This window comes from Thamnophis elegans, chromosome 10 (genome assembly GCF_009769535.1).
Source record: "Thamnophis elegans isolate rThaEle1 chromosome 10, rThaEle1.pri, whole genome shotgun sequence".
NCBI classification, from domain to species: domain Eukaryota; kingdom Metazoa; phylum Chordata; class Lepidosauria; order Squamata; family Colubridae; genus Thamnophis; species Thamnophis elegans.
Genome location: NC_045550.1, coordinates 21636719 through 21657608, shown reverse-complemented (window position 1 = coordinate 21657608; position 20890 = coordinate 21636719). Strand labels below are relative to the sequence as shown.

The following is a 20890-nucleotide window of genomic DNA, read 5'->3' as shown; positions in this document are numbered from 1 at the left end:
TAGCAACAGAAAAACAGTGGATCTGTCATATTACTTTCAAGATTATTAAAATCTTAGAAAGGCCATTATATTGTCATTTATTTTCTTTCTTTTTTACCAAGGCCACAATTATTTTTAGTAGTTTGTTTTGTTTTAAGCAAAAAAGGTTGAAACCAGAGAAGTGAAGAAGATACATTTGAATCAGATATGTAGCTATCTTTTGTTTCTCTGTAGGAGGTAAGGATGGAAACAAAAGTTCAATTAAAATGGAATGTTAAATTAACTTCAATAATGACAATATTGCTGACAATAACAACTGGGCAGGTTAGACTTCACTTGAAGTTATACAAAGCTGTTTTCAATTCTTCTGCTAGATGCGGCTAGATATTTGCTTCCTGGCCTGCCTACTTCATTTTTTAGAGTATCAATTAATAAGAAGTATTGGTGACTTCATTTTTATTGAGACCAGAAATCCTGAGAAGAAAAGGTTTACTATAATTGTCTTTCAGTTTGATCCTGAAGAAATTGTTCTCCTACCAGCCCTAGAGGGAAGCTTCCATTAGAATTAACAGAACTTTCTCCAGGGATCAATAAATGAAGAGGGGGATATTTTCATCAGGACTGCCAACCGATAATGTCATTAGGAGATATATCCCCTCTTTTATTAAATGAAAAAAAAAGGTTCAGCTCTATGACTGTGTATAGAAAATAAATGCAGTGACATATGTAGCAGGTAACCTCAGAACTTCAATTTCAAAATATATAGCATAATTCCCACTCATAAAAACATTCAGGCACTCCATTCCTATTTACAAACCCCAGAAAATGTTTCCAGACAATAAAAGAGAACTAAATGCCTCCTGGAAGAAACATAGCTTCCATCCACTTTCTATAGCAAAGCAATGTTTGAAGAGGGGCAGGATTGCAGGCAAAAAGTTTATGATGGTGCAAAAGAAACAGTAATTTGCAGCTTCCCTGGTTACTTTTCCAGTCTTTAAGGGGAAATTTCCAAATAGCATTTACATTGGAAAAATATAAATACTCCATAATCTTGTGTTTGATGTTTCTGAAAGCAAAGAGCTTCTCTCCACGTAAGCCAAAATTATGAACACAAAAGGTACTCCTCATCTTGTTCTCTGCACCCTTTTACAAAAGTGAATGACTGCATTCACGGCACAAAAATGGAATTGTGTTTTCGGGCTGTGGGTGTCAACTGCATATAATTTTCTGGCACCATAAATAACTGACCACACAGCAGTTAGCTGAGCAAAAAAGTGCATGATTTAAAGTTGGAGGATGTGTTTTCACTTTTGCTACTTCACGAAGGAGTTAATACATCATCATAATTCTTTGGTTGGCACCATCATTCTGCAGTTGCTAACTGCATGAATTAATTTTCCATCTGATGTCATTAGCCTCTGGGCCTCTTTCAAAATAACTCTTAAGAGTATGTTCTCTGATTAGATTTTGAAAGAGAGTGCATGAAAGTCTACAAGTTCAAATGAAACAAGGGAATTGGGGAGTCATGTGATACTTCTGGAACAGAAACAGCTTATTAATAGGATCGATAAAAATCTATGTCCTGCAGATGAATCTCTTAGGGAAAGGCACAAAAGTACCACATCACATAGCCTTGGGCATTTCTCCAAAAAGTAAAATGGTCTCAAAGTTCGATTTGTATTCCACTTGGTACTATGCCAATTGGCTCACTGATTTTGTTCCATCTGCTACAAAGGAGTGCATGTGTATATGTATGTAATGTATAAATACATGTCTTCTATCACGCATAACAATTTTTGAAAACATTTATGCAAATACATTTAGTATTTCAAAATCTTTGCAAACTCTTGTTTTCTCTAATAAGAATTGGTTGCACCTTACCACAAGAATTCAGAAGATATCCATATAAAATTGAAGAGTTTTTACAGAATCATCATGTCTGAAAATTCTGTTTACCTCAGGGCTAAAAATACTGCTTCATTAATAAGTGAACACTTGCGAAAGAGGCCTCAGATGGCAATATCATGATCTGATCTAAACATGAAACATGAGCTCCATTTCCCCACTGGCCTTCACATATTTTTTTTTCTTTGAAGTCAATCTCAGACTGGAAAGTTCATCTCCAAACCTGCTTTCTCACTATTATTTGAATTTGATATCTTTGATATTTTTCATGTAACATGTTGCAGAGGACCCAAACATGTCTCATAAAATTGCCCTGTAAATGGAAAGAGTGGTGGGGACAAGGTGAACAAGTGAAAATGTGCATTATTATACACTTTCAAAGCTCATGTTTTAGATATGTGTTAGATGTTAGCATGCATATATGGGATTTGTACTGTCATATCTGCTACACACAGGAATGAACACGTATCCTATTCTGTCTGCCTATGGAGATTCTCAATCATCCAGGTCATGGTTATTCCAAAGTACTTTTCCAAAAGGCAACTGGATTTTCTTGTATTTTTTCCTTGAAAATGTTTACTTGTCATCCAAGATACTTCTTCAGTTCTGAAGCGTCTTCACTTCTTCAAAATACGTATATGTTATGTTGTCTACATCTGTATTTGTATAGTATTCTAAATTACAAGCAACTGTTTACAAACCACAGCATCTGGGTTTACATATAGTTCTAAACCATATTGTGGCTTATTTGATTTTGAAACAATGTCCAAACCCAGGGCAGCTCTAAGTTATAAAATGAATTCAGCATAATTTGTACCTAATGATTACATTAAAAAATACTATTTTTTCCCCTTTGGATTATCACACTAAGATATCGAATTGTTGAAGTAAACCAAATCTCTGTCAGCTCATTTTCAGAGTCAATCAAAAACTTTTTCATGGAGCTGCCTTGATGAGGTAGAAAGCTCAAGCACATCTCGTGCTTGAATGATTCATGATTCTGTTATCTCCAAGCTTCCTCCAATTTCTTTCTGCCGAAGACCTAAATTAAACCAAAGCTGTTTTATCTCACAAAATGACAGTGTTATATAATCACAGGATGCACTACAACCTTCTCTGCACGTCTAATAGAGGATACTTTTTGTGTGCTGCTGGTTCCTTTCTCACTTGCAATCTGAACTGCTGCATAGTTTTTATTTCAGGACCTTATACAATTCCCCATGATTTAGGGACCATAACTGACAAACCAACAAAAGCCCTCATAATCTATCTAGTAATGACTGTGTCAATTCCTAATGATAGCACCAGCTTTGGAGATTGGCTGCTTTCCAAAAGCCTTCCTGAACTGCCAGGTGCTTTTGGTTCCCTAGAATCTCAAGAATTGGTATATGGGGGCCAGCTCTTCTACAGAAGGAGGGGCATCATAGAGAGAGCTTGTATCATCCAGACAATGGGTTATCCAAGCTGACATTGGAACATCTAAATCTAAAACATTCAGCACACCTTCTGCAATATAACAGAAATATAATACCCTGAATTTGGAATTTGATTTTGTATTTCAAAAAACAAACAAAACAAGGTCTGTGTGCCACACGAGGCTTTGGTTTCTGGACATCTCATACCTGGTGGCATCAGACTTCTACTGCAGCAAGACACAGTGGTCAACGGATATCACCTGTCCTACCATGCTTGTTCTGCTGGCCGTCTGAAGACTTCAGCAATTCTTGGTTTGCTACAGCAGGAAAGATGCAATATGTCTTTCCATCATCAGTGCCTGGTCAAGCAACCCTACCCTAAGGAAAGACTCTTCAGAATTCAGGTATTATTTCATGATCACGACAGGACAGAATCATAGTAGTAATAATCAGATGGAGAAATCTGTTTGTTTGGTGGTGGCAACAAGCAATTGTCTTGTCTATGAATGGGAAATATGATCCATCATCTTGCTTGATATACTGCCTTAGGCGAGGATTTTAACCTCTCTCATGGGAAGTCTCTTTGTTCAGTGCACAGAAATCTGAATTGAAGATATTTCAGGTCCTTTTCTCTAGAAGGTATGCTTTGCAAGACTATGGTAGTTCCATGATATTCTTTCTCTTTAGGCAGCCTCACTGACTTCAATAGGTTTCCATTCTAAAGAAACATACTTAAGACCAAGCAGTTCATCATTCAAAAGAAGAGCAACATAAATCTCAGAGTTTTGTGAGAGAAAACTAAAATCACCCAGCAGTAGGCCAAAATGTGTTTTTTTGTGGAGCTTAGTATGATTTGCAAACTTAAGTTAAGACCAGCACTGAGGATGTTACTTGGTTTGGGTAATGACAGTTCTGTGTTAAACTATTATTGAGCTTCTTTGTCTGAATTTTGTTTTCGTGTACTGTAATAAAATATTTTATGCTACTTTAAACTGAGTGACTATTTGAAATTGCCATCAATGTGGCTTTGAGATCATATCCATTTTTAGATGAGGGTAACTCATCTAAATTTACACTGCCATGACATGTTTCTATAGTTCTAGGCTTGGAGTATATTATGCACCCAAACATAATCAGTTTCAAAGGTTAAAATATAGTGGAAGCGTACCTCACAAATATGATCTTGCCCAGAGTGAGTTCTGGGAGAGTACATTTGTGCAAAAATTAGATTTACAAAACTAAAAAGCTAGTTTTCTTTCATCAGAATGATACTCTCTTCAGTAAGTGTTCCACCATGTAGTTTTGCTAGGGGGATACTATTTTAGGGATATGTAGATTATGGATTGTAATTTTAAACTATTCTTCAATTAGAGGGTGGTATTTAAAAAGAAGAAAGAGCAAGGGAAAGAGAAGGCATTGCATAATAAGGTTTAGCAAACACTGAGGTTGTGGTGGTATCTCAAACTGACATGTTTAGAAAGAACAGCATTTCAGCTAGTAATTACAGATTTTATGGCTATATATCTTTTTCTTTAGTATGAGCTTAAGTGCTCTGTAGCGCATTGTTATATTAATAATCAAGGCTATTTTAGGATTAATTGGTAATGTTTCATATTCATTTTCCAAAAGGCCTACAACATTTTAATGTTCTGTTTTTCCTAGTACAGATTTTTTTTGCATCTTTTTGAATATTTCATAGAAATGAAAAGGTCATTCACTGTTAACTGATACATAAAAACTGAGTATGCAAAATACACCTATCCATATCCATATTTTGATACGTTACAATGTCAGCAGAGCATAGTATGTAGCATGGTCAGCTTTAAATTTTCTGTCTATTTGAAATTATTTGGGCTACAGGTTAGATAGGATGCCCTTGGTTTTGTGGCTATGCAACCCTCTCGACTCATAGCCATTACAATGTTTAGCCATGCTGCTCCAGCACAAGTCCATGGTCTGCTATTATCAAAAAGTACTATAGAAAATAAAACATTTAACATGGCCAGCCACTAATAATATTTATTTTTCCAATTCTAAGGGTATAAATAAAGATAATGAATGTCCAAGATACAGCAGTAGCAATAGCACTTAGACTTATAAACCGCTTTACAGTGCTTTACAGCCCTCCCTAAGCAGTTTACAGAGTCAGCATACTGCCCGCAACAATTTGGGTTACCCACCTAGGAAGGATGGAAGGGTGAGTCAACCTTGAGTCTGGTGAGATGTGAACTGCCAAATTGGAGGCAGGCAGAAGTAGCCTGCAGTACTGCACTCTAACCACTGTCTCACCATGGTTCATAAAATTATAAAAATTATCATGGAATGTACCAAAATTATTGACCTCATTCACACATTGCTCTAGGTCAGGGGATGTCAAACTCGAAGCCCATGGGCTGTATGTGTCACGTGCTGGCCCCACCCACCCCCGGTTTTGCAAAGTGGGCAGGAAGGACCATTGGACTTACCTGAAGGGTCGTTTTCAGGGCGCTGCGAAGGGAGTCCAAGCAAGGGTTAAATACAGCCAAACTGCCCAGAACTGAATTGAAACTTTAAGCCACGCCTCTGGTGCTGATTATCTTCAGATTTTTTCAATGAAGATGTGGAACTGTTGCGCGCTGAGAAGTCCAACAATGGAATCCAACAATCACAACAATACACAAGTCCAACTGGAACATCCAAACAAAACTTGATAACAGCGGAGCCAGACCCCCGGGTGGGGTGGACTCTCCTTCGCAGCGCCCTGAGAACGACCCTTCAGGTAAGTCCAATGGTCCTTTTCCAGGGCGCTGCTCAGGAGAGTCCAAGCAAGGGACATACCCAAGCAAAATGTCACTAGGGCGGGAAGCAGAAGTAGTCAGGGTCTCTCCGCTGGAATGAATGCCCTGCAGTACACGCCTCCCAAAGGCCCCTTCCGCTGAAGCAAACTTGTCCAGCTTATAATTCTGCACAAACGGAGACAAAGAAATCCAGGTGGCCACTCTGCAAATTTCCTCAATCGGAGCCCGAGTCGCCCAGGCTGCCGTGGTGGCAGCGCTCCTGGTCGAATGCGCCGTAATGCAACTGGGTACCAGTTTAGACTCCAGAACATGAGCGAGGGCAATGCAGGCACTAAGCCACCCAGCAATGGTGGACGAAGACACCTTCCTGCCCTGAGATGACGGCTGGAAGGAGATGAACAGTGACTCAAAACGTCAAAAACTGGCAGTATGCTTGATGTATCTGCGGAGCGTTCTGCGTACATCCAGCTTGTGCCAGCATTTCTCACGGGGATGTCTGGGATGCGGACAGAAGTCAGGGAGGATGACCTCCTGAGCTCGGTGGAACCAGGAATTAATTTTAGGAATGAAGGATGGATCCAGCCTGAGGATCACTCTGTCTTGTTGAATCAGGCACAAGTTCTCATGGACAGACAAGGCAGCCAGCTCAGAAATAAGCCTAGCAGAAGTGATGGCAATGAGAAAGGCGGTCTTAAACGTCAAATGCTTCATGCTGGCCGTCCGGATGGGCTTGAATGGAGACTCGACAAGGGCACGTAAGACCACATTAAGATCCCAAGTCATATATCTGTGAACAGTCGGGGGACTCAGGTTAGCAGCCCCCCTGAGAAAACTGGATGGTGGGATGACGACTGAGAGAATACTGACCGTCGGGAGCCAGGATGGTGGAAAGCGCAGCCACCTGATGGTGGAGAGTGTTAGGCGCCAAACCCCTGTCAAGGCCGTCTTGCAGGAAGTCCAGAATGACAGGAACCAAAGCTGAGGGAGCCAAAACACCATGAGAAGAACACCAGCCAACAAAGGCCCGCCAGGTAGCGTCGTAGATCCGAGTCGTGGAAGGACAACGTGACGCCTGGATGGTACAGATCACCTTGGTGGAAAGGTTGTCCCTGCTCAGGAGATCCCTCTCAAGTGCCAGACGGCTAATTGTAGCCACTGGGGCTCCGGATGTTGAAGGGCCCCCTGACTGAGAGAGATCTCATGCGGTGGAATCCGCCATGGATCTTCGACGAAGAGACTCACCAGGTCAGCGAACCAGGTTCTCCTGGGTCAGAAGGGAGCCACCAGCAGGACCTCCGCTGCCTCCGCCAGGATCTTCCTGATGACTTGGGGAAGCAGAGGTAACGGTGGAAAGGCATAGAGCAGTCCCTGTGGCCAAGGGCAGTGCAGAGCATTGACCCCCTCAGTCCGTGGGTTGTGAAATCTTGTGAAAAACCTGGGAAGGTGCAAGTTGGCTGCCATGGCGAACAGGTCCACCTGGGGGCAACCAAACCTCTGAATAATGCGCTGGAACAGCTGCGGATGTAGGCACCACTCAAAGTGGTCGACCATGGCCCTGCTCAGCCAGTCCGCTTGGGTGCCGGAAATGTGCTCCGCCTGTATGGACAACAGATGTTCCTCTGCCCACCGACCTAGGTCATCGGCCTCTGACATCAAGGACCTAGAGCGCATGCTCCCCTGGCGGTTGATGTGCACCTTCGTCGCGACGTTGTCCGTCAACACCCTCATGTGACGTCCCCGAATGCCAGCCTGAAACCGAATCAGGGCCAACCAGACCGCTCTCAGCTCCAGCCAGTTGATGCTGTGCGATGCTTCGGCTGTGGACCACCTGCCCTGAGCTATCTGATTGCAGAAATGCCCCCCCCCAACCGTACAGACTGGCATCCGTCATGATGGTGAGCCGGGTCAGCTCCTTGAATGGAGATCCCTTCGTCAGGGCTGGAGACAACCACCACCTGAGTGAACGACGCACCTTCATGGAGATCGGGATGAGCCTCAGCAAGCTGCTCTCGTTGGCCCATTGGTAAGGGAGCAGGAGCCACTGGAGGGGACGAGAGTGAAGACGTGCCCACGGGATGATGGACAGGCACGAGATCATCTTGCCTAGGAGTTGTGACAGCTGAACGACCTGGGCTTGGGGAGACCACTGCACCTGCGCGACCCTCTCCCTGAGGCTCGCCACCTGCTCCAGCGATAGGAAAACCTGGCAGGCGACGGTGTCGATGATGGCCCCTAGATGTTGAAGCCTGGTTGTTGGATGAAGGTGGCTCTTCTCCAAGTGGATGGAAAAACCATGATTTTGAAGCACCTGCATCGTGTATTGCAGGTCCCGGACTGCCTGCTGGGGGGATGATGACTGGATGAGAACATGAACTTCCATGAATGACTGGATGATGCATCCTAACCGGATGGGATCCTCACCACTGCTGCGAGGATCTTCGTAAACATCCTGGGGGCCGATGACAGGCCGAACGGCAGGGCCCGGTACTGGTAGTGCTGACCGGCATAAGTGAACCTCAGGTATCGGCGGTAGACTTTGCGGATGGGTACGTGGAGGTAGGCCTCTTTGAGATCTATAGCGGTCAAGATATCTCCCGGCCTGATGCAGCCCAGAATGGATTGGAGGGACTGCATCTTGAACCTCCGATAGGTTATGTGATAGTTTAACCTTTTTAGATCTAGGATCCCCCTCCACCCCCCGGAGTTTTTGGGGACCAGGAACAAAATGGAGTAGAACCCTGTCCCCTCCTGTCCTTCCGGGACCGGCTCTATGGCCCAGATCTCCCTGAGATGCCTGACCTCCTGTTCCATGAGAGACCTTTTGACCGAGCACGAGGAAATGGGGCACCTGATGAAGTGACCGGGGGGGAAGGGAGAGGAACTCCAAGATGAGACCCAGTCGGATCGTTTGTAAGACCCACTGGTCCGACATGATCTGCTCCCACTAAGCGTGGAACAACCGGAGCCGCCCTCCTATGGGAGCTGACCTCCGGCAGTCATTTATACCTTTTGAAAGGATGGGAACCAGATCCCCCCCAAAAGGGACATCTGGAATAGTGCTGTTGGCGACCCCTGGGACCTATCTGCCTGCTGGTTAATGGAGCGGAGCTGGAGGAAGGCTCCGCATTCCGAAAGGGCTGCCTCCTGTAGGAGTAGAAACCTTTTTTGTCGGATTTCTTAGTAACCAATGGCATCATTTTCTTTTTGTTCTTGTTTTCCACTAGGACCGGGTCCAGGACCTCCCCAAAAAGCTTGTTCCCCTTGAAGGGAGCCGAAACTAACTTCCACTTGGAACGCATGTCCACGTTCCAGTGCCTCAGCCACAAGAGATGTCTTGTGGTAACATTAGAAGCTAGAGTCAGAGAGGCGAACTTGGCCGCACTCAAGGTGGCATCGGTGGTATATTCCATGGCCGCCATGATCTTATTTATATCCTGACGTAATTTGGTATCCCTGACCAGAACCCATGCCATTAATTGCCTCAACTAGAGAAGGGCAACCCTGGAAAGGAAGGAAGCCAAGGCGGACGTTTTAATCGCCCATGCAGCCACCTGATGAGTTTTATGGCAGGCATTTTCAGATTTCTTATCCTCAGTCTTGAGGCCCTCCAAGAGATCAGGTGGAAGTACAGAAGTTGAAGTCAGAGCTGCCACTGGAGGATCTATAGGGGGCAGCTTAAGCAAATCCTCCAGGCTGGCATCCACTGTATACAGCTTCTTATCATTGCTGCTAGGGGTAGCCATGGTAGCTGGTTGAGCCCACTGCTTCTGAACCAAATTAAGAAAAAGTTTAGGGATGGGCACGATCTCCTGGGCCGTCACAGGCTCCTCAAATAGGTCCCCAGATAAATCATCCGGGTCAGCAGATGCCTGAGCTGGTGGTGTAGACCCCATACGGATGGCTAAATTAGGCTTATCCAAAATGGTTTTGAAATTGGCAACTTTAAATAGGCCCGAAAAGGTAGATTTTTCGGTGGCACCACCTTCCTCCCCAGAAAACTCACCCTCCTGTCTAGGAAGAATATCCTCCCCCTCCTCCCAGTCCGAATCATCAGAACCCAAGGAGGAATGAGGGGAATGCGAAATACATGGGGGAGATGCGGCCCTTGGAACAGCCTGGGGCTGGAGATGCTTAGTCTTGTGGGTGTGTTTGTCCTTTTGTAACATGCCCGCTTCAATGCCCTGGGAGATGGCCCTATTGATAACCTCCTGCATCTCAACCGAAAGGTTAGGCCCTAGATCCTCCATGGGGCGAGTCCTGGGTCAGGCCTGGGAGGTGGGAGTTGTGGAGCCAAGTTTCCCGGAGCAGGGCCTTCCTCCAGATCCGAAGGGCAAGCAAAAAGGTCAGCCTGATCCACCATTGAAGGCCCAGGAGAAATAGCCATGGCCATAGAGGCCGTGGGCGAAAACTCCTGGCCCTCTTCCTCACTATCCAAAACAGGCCATGCTTGAGCTGGTGGAACCTCCAGAGGTTTGTGCTGTGCTGGGCCTTGGAGAATTGCTTTTCAAGGGCCTTTTGGCGTTCTTGTCTGAGCCTGATCCTTGCTTAGGCCCGGGCCTGGAGTATGGTTTAGAGCCCCTGATGGCCACCCTGGCAGCCATGCCGGCCTGCCTGGAGAAAGCCCTGGATGAGCCCCCTATTTGGTTGGGGTCCTCTGGTACCCGATCAGCCATGAGATAACTAGTACCTAACTGATGAATTAGGGACTATCTCCACTCACCTTGCAAAGGCCTTGCAGACCAACAAATGCTCAAAGAGAGACACAGAAGGTCGTAGCACCAAATTCCAGCCACGTGGTACTATGCATGAGTGTTAACAGCTCCCAGCGCTTGCAGGATCAGTAGGTTTGTGACCGGTAGGCCCCAATCCTCGCCGCTCTAGGAAGAGAAAAGCAGGCCAAATTGCCAGACAGGCCGGACAAAGAAGGCAACGCATGCTCCTGCCGTGAGTCAGGCTGTAGGCAGCTGCGGCACGCGGTTTAAAGTAAAAGCGAAACCGCAAGTGGCTCCAAAATGGTGGCCAGAACCTAGCGGTGCCTGGATAGTAAGCACGATGCCTGGGGGACAAGCAGTGTGAATTAAATGGTAAATCACTGGGAAAGGTAAACAATCTCACTAAGCCTGCTCACCATTCAAATGCAAACTACTTACAATTAAGCTCAAAGAGAGTCCAAGCAATACTGTTAGAATGAAGAGAAACTCTAAGCGCGTCCACTGGGCTAGCTGAATTGAAAAAAACTGAAGATAATCAGCACCAGAGGCATGGCTTAAAGTTTCAATTCAGTTCTGGGCAGTTTGGCTGCATTTAACCCTTGCTTGGACTCTCCTGAGCAGCGCCCTGGAAAAAGTCATGATATGTCACATGACGACGTGTGTTTGACACCCCTGCCATAGGCTATACTAAGGTTTATGTCATTTTGGTTTAGCATGTTGTACAATTTATGGTTTAATGTTATAAACCAGCTACTGTGGATTATTCAACAAATCAAGATTAAAACAAGCAGTGGCTTAGCATAATGTGTGTATCAAGCTACAATGGTAGCTAGGGTCCTTTATAGAAATGAATACCAGTAATGGCATTCATAATACCAATGCTGAATGGGAATTGTTAAATACATATATTGTATACCTATCTGTATATCAGATATTATAATATAAACTAATAGCTCAGTGACTTTCATTCTTAAAATTTTGAAAACAGCAATGAAGCATTTGAGATTTCAATAAAAATATTCATTAGATTTTATCTTAACCTTTTTTCCAAAGAGCCACATACAGCATATTTATTTATGTTATGCTTAAAAATTAGAGTATTTGTCACAGAGCCTGAGATCACTCAGTTCCACCGTTAAGTGATTGTTGCTGGTTCAAAGGTTCCCATCTTTTGGACGCAATGGGAATAATTAATTTTAAAAACATCCTGTGGGCTACCATGCATATTGCAGCCAATCATAAAACAGTTCACATATTCAAACATTTCTCTGCCATGCCTTCTTGCTCTCCAGGATCTGCTAATCTGATTACCGTTATCTGTTTTTTTTTTTGAAAGTCTGCCATTCAATAAATAAAGCACTATGCAGCAAAATGTGTCATTTTTCTCATCTAAGGATGCCTTTGAAGATCTTATGGCTCTAATAAATATGTTTTAATTTGAAGCATGTTAACTTCCTTTAAAAAAAGCATAAAAATATAAAAAGTTGGAATGTGAATTTCTACAAACAGCAAATTCATGAGGATCATAACTGTTCATATTGGAGCGCCAAATAAATTCATAATAGCAGATTATGGTTGTTCAAGTGAAATGTATCTGCATTCATTTTTCTAATAGGTGGACAATCATTCCATTAGTTTGTTTCACTTTATTCCCAAAGGAAATAAATCCATGTTATTTAATTGGCTAATTAAAGTCAGGAAAACCATACCCCAAATCACTGAAGCAAAAGCTGTAACTAAGCTGATTTCCAACGTTTTCTTCCTTAATTGCTACTTGATCCTTTCCTACTGGCTTCCCCACTCCCTTCCCCATACCATCCCTTCAGGCTATCTGAAATCAACCAAGAAAGTGGACTCAGTACTCATGGAATAGGACAGAGCCAAGTCCAGAATAGGAAACTATAATCCAATGGCTGCCCTAAAAAAGATGTGTGGGAACCTGCATCTTCAATGATGACACAAGCATAAAAAATATTCAGTACTGCTTGAAGATGAAAAATTATCACTGAGTCATATCCAACAAAATTTTACTTCCTATATTGCTCCAATTTATGCTAAATTCTTAAAGCTGGCTGAATAGCTAATACACTTTCTGACACCTGATTTCCTTCGGAGGCATTGTGCTTCAAATCCCTCATCCCAACTAGCAAGACTACTGTCAATGCTGGCTAAGGATTATGGAAGTGATCTTCCTTCCTTAATTGTTTGTGGCAGGATTGTGGAAGGCCAATCCAGTAGATTACTGTTCTATATCAAAGAGGTTATTTTTATATTCCACTTAATTTGGACTTAATCATATTCTAAAATCTCTACTTAGTGCCCTAATTCACAAGTAGTATTAAGCCACAGTCATCTGATTCATGTAACACAATTGGTAGAGTTCACGCAGAATATTGAGACAGAAGACATGATTTCAAAAGATCATGGATGGGCTCATAAAAATACAATATAAACTATGGGTTGTGTTTTATGTGGTGTAAACTTTTTTTAATATGGTTATTCATGTGCAATGTATAAAGTACAGTTATGGAAACCATGACCTAGCAGTGTGTGTTTTATGTGTGGAGAATGGTAGACTTCACACAACACTCAGAGTAAAAAGCAAAATGCAGTAATACCAGCATTCAAATGGGGTCATTCATTGGTGGATGAATGACGTTACGAGAAAACATATAAGTATAGGGGTGAGTAGGGGGAAATTATGGAACATGCATCACATTGTCAATAGGAAAACCCAAAGCTATAAACTTGCATCTGTCTGTCATCCTTATCGAGGGCTGGGGAGTGTTACTATTATTTTATTAATATATACCCAGAGGCTCAAAGAGTAGGAATTTTATTATGACCTATGCATCACCACTTTTTCATCATTATGATAAGCTGAGGGCACCTAGTTAGTAAATAACATTATTTATCAAGTAGCAGATTCTAAATGAAAACTGAAAAACCTTTTAGAGCAAGGATTACATAACATTTTTAAGGATGTCTATTGAGCGGGAAGGGTCAAATCACCCCATAATTGGGAAGGCAGTTTTGAGGAAATTCTTAACTACATTGTCATATGCTTTAATTACACTACAATATGGTTTTTTCAGGTTTATAATACAATTCTTATATATTTACCATCTCAGAATGACAGGAAACGCTTCTATTAATTTTCAGCAGTTACAGTGAAGAGGCTCTATAAGCTATAAAAATGGGACTTCTGTTACAGATAATGGGACCGTAAGACAGAAATAAATTTGACCTAAGAATATTAATGTCATACAGTCATTGGATCAAGAGATAGTTGTCCACTCATGGAAAGAGCCCTTGTAATAGTCAAAGGCTCCTTTCATGAGTGAAGGACTCTTCAGGACTTAATTTTCAATCCACAATAACACATTTTTTAAAAATATGAAATATATTTATAACATTGGTCTGCAAAAGTTTTCATAAAAACAAATGATCAAGTTAAGTAATCCAAAAAAATATAGAAAACACAATACAAGTGAATTAGGAAGGTTCTAGGAATGTTTTACAAATAAACAAAGAAAGAGCATTATATCATAGGAATGTTAAGACAGGAAACGATGGAACAGATACGAAGGGAAAAAATTAACATCTACAAGGAATGAGATAGATAGTACAATTTTCCTTCATGGTATGATAATATAGAACCGAACCAGCCCTTCTTCATGACATATCATTGCAGAGTTACTAGAAAGATACTATAGATATAAGTGATAATTGCTCCTTAGAGAATATTAAGTGTGACTTAAAATCAAAGAACTCATTGTGGAATAAATCTTTGAAAGTTAAATGCAGATAGCACTTAGACCTATATACCGCTTCACAATGCTTTACAGCTCTCTCTAAGAGGTTTACATAATCAGCATATTGCCCCTAACAATCTTGGTCCATTTTATAACACTGACTCAACTTTGAGCCAGTGAGACTCAAATTGCTGAAATGCTGGCAATTGGCAGTCAGCAGAAGTAGCCTGCAGTACTGCATTCTAAGAACTGTGCCAAGATGGTTCTTCTTCCAATATTCTTGACTTTAATGATATTCCTCAATTTTTACAAAATAAGATGACATATTGTGTCTTGCCCTTTAGATGAAATCCATAGATCAGAGAAACCAGTTACTGCACTGAATTTTTAGGAACAACTTAATCTGCTGAATTCTTGTATATTTTTTTCAGTGCTGTTGGAAGCCACTTTGGAACAACAAAATAAAATGTTTTCAATAAATACCTGTAAATGAGCCTACACCAAACATGAATACTGCTTATTAAACCATTCAACTTGTTGTGGGTTGGTGTCCTTCAGTACAACTTGCAGAACAGTGACATTTACAATATGTAGTAACAAAAGGATTAAAATAAAAAGTTATTGGGGATGGTGAGAACATTCAATATGTTTTCAAGAAGGAATGGGAGAAAGATGCATATTATTCAGTAAATGTTTTCCACTGTTGCTAAGTCACCCCTCCCTTTCTACTTATCAATAGGACCTTTCAAGACTCCTTCTCCCAATTGGAGACATCATTTCCTGCACAACACACTAACCCTATTGATAACTTTAGTTGATGGGAACTTTTCAAACCAAACGGAAAGTCTAGGAGACTTGCAGGAACACAGACAAGGTTGTGGGAGGGGAAAGCTGCTGTTTAATAAAAAGAAAGTACTTGAAAGTGAAGGGATAATTAGTTTTTTTTAAGCGTTATCAGATGAAGAGAAACCGTGCCTTCTTCATATCTATTTCAGCTTAGGAATGCTAACAGAAGGAAATATAATGGAGGATTTGCCTTCTTGGGTTTTACAGAAATCTTAATAAGAATTCATGAGCTGGAGTCATAAAACTAAAAAAAATATACATTTGTGAGAAATGCAAAATGTCTCCATGTAAAAGTAAAAAAAGAATTATTAGAGTTGTTTAGCTCTTTGGACAGCTATTTCCAAATGAACTTTCCTAAAGGGACTGTGAAAGAAGATGCCCATTTAAAAAAATAATAATACTTTTGTTATTACATATTGTGGGACTGAGTTCATATTAATTCCTTTTTTCAAACTCAATATGATGAATGCAATCAATATTCTGCTGATATGTCTTTGATCTTTCCATACAACTACAGAAACAATTGCAAACTACATTGGTCTAAATTCTGAGCAGACAAATGCCTTTGCCATGTTTATCTGATAGTGATCAAAGTTTCCTTAAATCTGTAATCTAACCAACTACTGTATGTATTACCAGTGCTCCATTGATTTTTTCTCATGAGTCACATCTTAGTTATTTCCTGTTTCCACAGAAATAGCTACAGTGACTCGATTGAGACGTATCACTACTGATTTCATTAATAGTAATCAGCTTTTTTATTTAACTTCTGGATATTCATGAAGGATATTAAGACAACCTTGTATCTGCTCAGAGGGATTTTCCATATCAGTCATTCTACCTCTCCCCCTTCATGAGGAAGCAAACTTTGCAAAGCTGTGCATGGCCTGGCATCCCTAGATAAAATGCCTCTTGACTGAAAACATTTTTCCAATAACCATTTTAAGGTATAACAGCACACATGAATAGAACAGAATAGAATTCTTTATTGGCCAAGTGTGATTGGACAAACAAGGAATTCGTTTTTTGTGTATATGTTCTCAGTGTACATAAGAGAATAAAATACATTCATCAAGAATAAAAAGATATAACACTTAGTGATAGCCAGGTTATTAATAAGCTATCAAATCATACTAGGAAATAAATAAAAAGCAATATAAATTGAAAGATACAAGCAACATGGTTATAAGTGTGGAGAGATAGACAGAAGAAACACAAAATGAGGAATACAGAATAAGAGGGTACATTCAAGTGTGTCTGTAGAATACACCAGCAAAGTAAGTTTTTAACTCAGCTGCTGACTCTGTGAAACGAGGGAGCAGAATTTTCATCTGTGTCCCCAGCCAGGTTTTTCTCATCCCCTTTTGACCCCATTATTTTCTGTTCATTTACCCTATAAATGAGATCATGTGAGAGAAACCCAAAATATTGAAAAAACTAATGTTACTGCCTTAAATGATCCAATCCTACAAACATGGAATTATATTCTGGGAGAAGCCCCTTTCAACTGTGAAGCTGAGGCTACTGTTCCCACTGACCATCCACTCTCATTCCCCTCCCGATCACCAACTTATTAGTTCAAATTTAGATAAATATACTCAATGCTGCTCTAGAGCTGATGAACTCTGATTATATTGAATCCTTTGGATCTTTTTATTGAGAAATGGATTCGCACTGAACATGAGTACATACAGGTCAAAAAAAGGAAGACCTCAAGGAAGTCACTGGGAGACACAGAAGATAACCAATACATACTATCAGCAGAATCACAAACAAAAGGAAGTTTAATTTAAGAGGGAAAGTGTTGGAGTCTCATGGGACATATTCTTTCCACAATGAAGGAAGAGGATGCACAGTTTCCCACAAGGAAGACTACAGAACCATCTAGTTATGCAAGCCCTTCTCCATGAGAACCAAAGCAACTTCTTTCAAACAGTATTTTCAAGTATTCTGGAAGCAATTTCAGCAACAATACAAAATCTGCAGTGAACTGTGATAATATTAGATTCAAATCATTATTAACAGCTCTAAGATGGGCTATGTCAATTCTACACATACTTGTCTCAACAAAGAAAAAGCAAAATTTATTCATTACCTGCAAGTCAAAGAATTTGCTGTACCTCCGGTAGATTGTCTGGCAAGTTGTGTCCGACCATGTTACTTTGATTATATATACCTAGAATTACAGAACAAACAAAAAGAAACATATTATACATTTATTGTATCATAATTATTTTTATTTCTATGCTACCCTTATATCATAAGGACTGTACTATAGTTCAGTAACCAAGATCAAAACTGCAATACCATGAGCTTCTCTAATTCCAATCAAATGACTCTGATTATTTTATTTCCATACTTTGTAATGTTATCCAAAATGTTATCCTGAAATAATTGAATTACCCAGCATCATTTGATCTGATCTGCAAAATGAGGAACATGTTTCCTGTTAAATGTGTTTTTAGGCCAAAGCTCTCCTCTGAAATAAATTGTGCTTAGCATTACACATAGCACCTCTTCCAAAGCTACTGAAATTAAAAATTGGAGATAGAGTGAATGATATAAATTAATAGCATAAAATAGTTGAGCAAATTTTTTGGTTACAACTTTGAATTATCTCCTAGATCCGTGATGGCGAACCTATGGCATATGTGCCACAGGTGGCACACAGACCCCTCTCTGTGGGCATGCAAGTGGTCATCCCAGCTAACCTCCGCCTCCCACCAGCCAGCTAGTTTTCGGGTATCTGGCACACATGCATGGGGTGGAGTGCATACGGGAGATGCATTTGCATGCACAGGGAGCATGTAGGGAGGTGCATGCACATGTGCAAGGGCTAGGGCATGTGCAGGGGTCACAGATGGGGAGCGGAGTCACACTCACATGCACAGGGGTGAGTGCGCGGGTGGGTCACATACACATTGCATTATGGATATGCGTGTGCACGCTTTCAGCACTCATTGCTGAAAAGGATAGCCATCACTGTCCTAGATGAATGGTTGTACTCATTTTTTGTATGATTTTTGGTGGATTACATCTTTGGAAGTTTTCATTCTTTGATGTAGGACTAGAAGATCATGGCTATTACATTTTTGGTTTTCAATGTGATCTGTGATTTGATGCTACATTTAGGTAATCTTATATGAAAAACATTTTTTTATGAAGCTTCTTATTCTTCTTCCATATTTTGTTTCAGGTGGAACCAGAAATAGGCAGCTATCTATTTTTTTTAATTATTCATGGACAGGAAATCTAACTATAGATTTTGGTAACACTATGGCTAAAAATACATCAAAGATGTGGGTCATAGGTTATATCATGGCAGCACAGCTAAATCTCTGGCTTTTCAGGTGCCAAATTCATTTTTGTTATATTATCCATCATCTCAGATGAAGCCTGAAGCTGTGTTTGACAAGCACCTATTTAATCTCAAGACCATTTTTCCTTGCTGTTGTTGCTGCTGCTCTAAAATTCAGAATCTGAACATGATTTAGCATGAATTGATGGAACCCTGCAATGGTATGTGGAAATGACTTTGAAGACTGGGCAAAATAGCACAGCCAAGGGAATGATCAGAAAAAGGTAACTTAGCCCATAGTAACAATGTGGGAGGGGCAAAGGGTTAGAAGAGACCCTCTCTAATTTCTTGGTCTGCAAGCTAATGGAATGGGGTCTGTTATTTGGTTGGGTAGTTGGTGGTAGTATGGTAGTTCAGACTTCAAGTTGAAGATTTTGGTCCACTTTCAACTTACTTGCTCAATTTGTATGTAAGACCCATGTTTACATATAGTTAATATAGTTTATTTCTTACTAAGTGTAGGAGTAACTTCCCACAACCTCCATAACAGTTCAATTGTGATGTTTATTTTGTTGTTTTTAATAAAAGTTTTTAAAAGGCTTTTGAACAATATTTTGAAATATATATGTTATACAGCTAGTCAATGAGAAGTGAAGGAATTCATGATTAGCATGTTAGCTAAGTATTTTTTAGAAGTAGCTTTCAAGCCATAAGTGATGTAGCAAGCCCTGTAAAACATCTGATTAACACATGATGATGCAGTTCTTTTCTTTCTATAAAAAGCACACAAGTAAATAAATTGTGCTGTAACAGGTCACAAATATCCACTTAATGAGTTGCTAAGTAAGAATTCATCATCAAAATAATTATTTTCTCTGGAAAACACCCAGCTATGCTTGACACTGATCCAGAGAGTCACATGACATCATGTCCTAATGTCAATCCCTGCTTTTCTAAAGAGGATACGTGCATCAGAAGGGAAGCACTGCATTAGCAGAGGTCATAAGTTCCTCTGTTGAAAGACCAAATGCCACTTCCTACATCAGCAAACCCTCAAATAATCAAAACTAGTAAACTGAAATCATTAGCTAGCCTTATGTAGAAACCTTGCCCTTTCTTACAGTGACAGCCTTTCATACTACATGTTGTGAGCCCTGAGTTAGATATCTATTCTGAAATCGTTCCATGATTAAGTTGCTTTTTAATTTATTGCTTATAGTTCTCCAGATGATCTTGCAGGAGGATTGGAACTTCCAATTCCTATACAAGAGAAATATTTGGGTAAAGTAAAGGTGTCAGGTAACAGTCATCAGCATTTAACCAGACCCCTCTTTACTTCCTACATTTGTTTCTGGAGGATAGTTACTATAAAGATATTTCTCACAGCTTTCTTCTGACAGATTTGCTCACCTATGATCTCACACTTCAGAGTCAATGGTTTTCAAATCATGCACCTATGAACTTTAATGATCCCTGTCATTTACAAGTCCTACATAATTATGTGCCTATTTTAATTATGAACAGCCAATAAGTATTTTCATGGTATAACTTGCTCTTGATAGTATATGTTAAAATATGTTTAAGATTGCCTTGTTTCCCTAAATCAGCCTGGATTCACTACAGATGTACGGACTTTAATTTACACAGTTTTCAGCAATGGCCCAAAATTGCTTATGCCAGAGAAGAAGCTCTAGACTGTTCTTTCATAATAACTTTTTTTTGTTTGACCCTGTATTAGAGCTCTGGGAAGCCTTATTGTAAAAACTTGTGCAATTCATATGAGTATGAACATCTTCCAGCACTGACTCTTAACCTTGCAACTGAAGTCCAAATACAGTGCCTTGCAAGGGGACCCAGGGCCTGGGAAAAACAAAAGCACATAGTCCCAAAGTTCTTTGGCCACTGTTGAACAATATGGAGTCTCTGGGGGTTTCCATGTACTAGGCAAATGGAAATTCTTCAAAGGGTATCTTGCTGAAAAGAAGTGTTCCCCCCTCTTTCTGACAAAAAATAAAGTTCATTTAATTTCCAAGACCCTTGAGGCAAAAAACTCAAAACTACTCCTTGTCTTTAACTCTGCACTGTTTACTAAGGGGAAATGTAGCTAGTATGCATCCAATTGTTCTTGCTTTCAGTGTTAACTATTTCAGTCTTTCCTGACCATAAAAGTCAAAAGCAGCAAATTACTAAGTAAGCCTTTGAT

General features: G+C 40.7%; 1 protein-coding gene across 2 annotated transcripts in view; it reads right to left on the bottom strand.

Annotated features, from left to right (window-relative positions):
* Positions 1-20890, bottom strand: part of SH3PXD2A (SH3 and PX domains 2A) — a 303987-nt gene that overhangs the window by 241306 nt on the left and 41791 nt on the right. For both annotated transcript variants that reach the window (XM_032224775.1, XM_032224776.1), the window contains exon 2: positions 17485-17565. In XM_032224775.1, coding sequence (XP_032080666.1) covers positions 17485-17565 — 81 coding nt within the window. The remainder of the gene's footprint in view (positions 1-17484; positions 17566-20890) is intronic.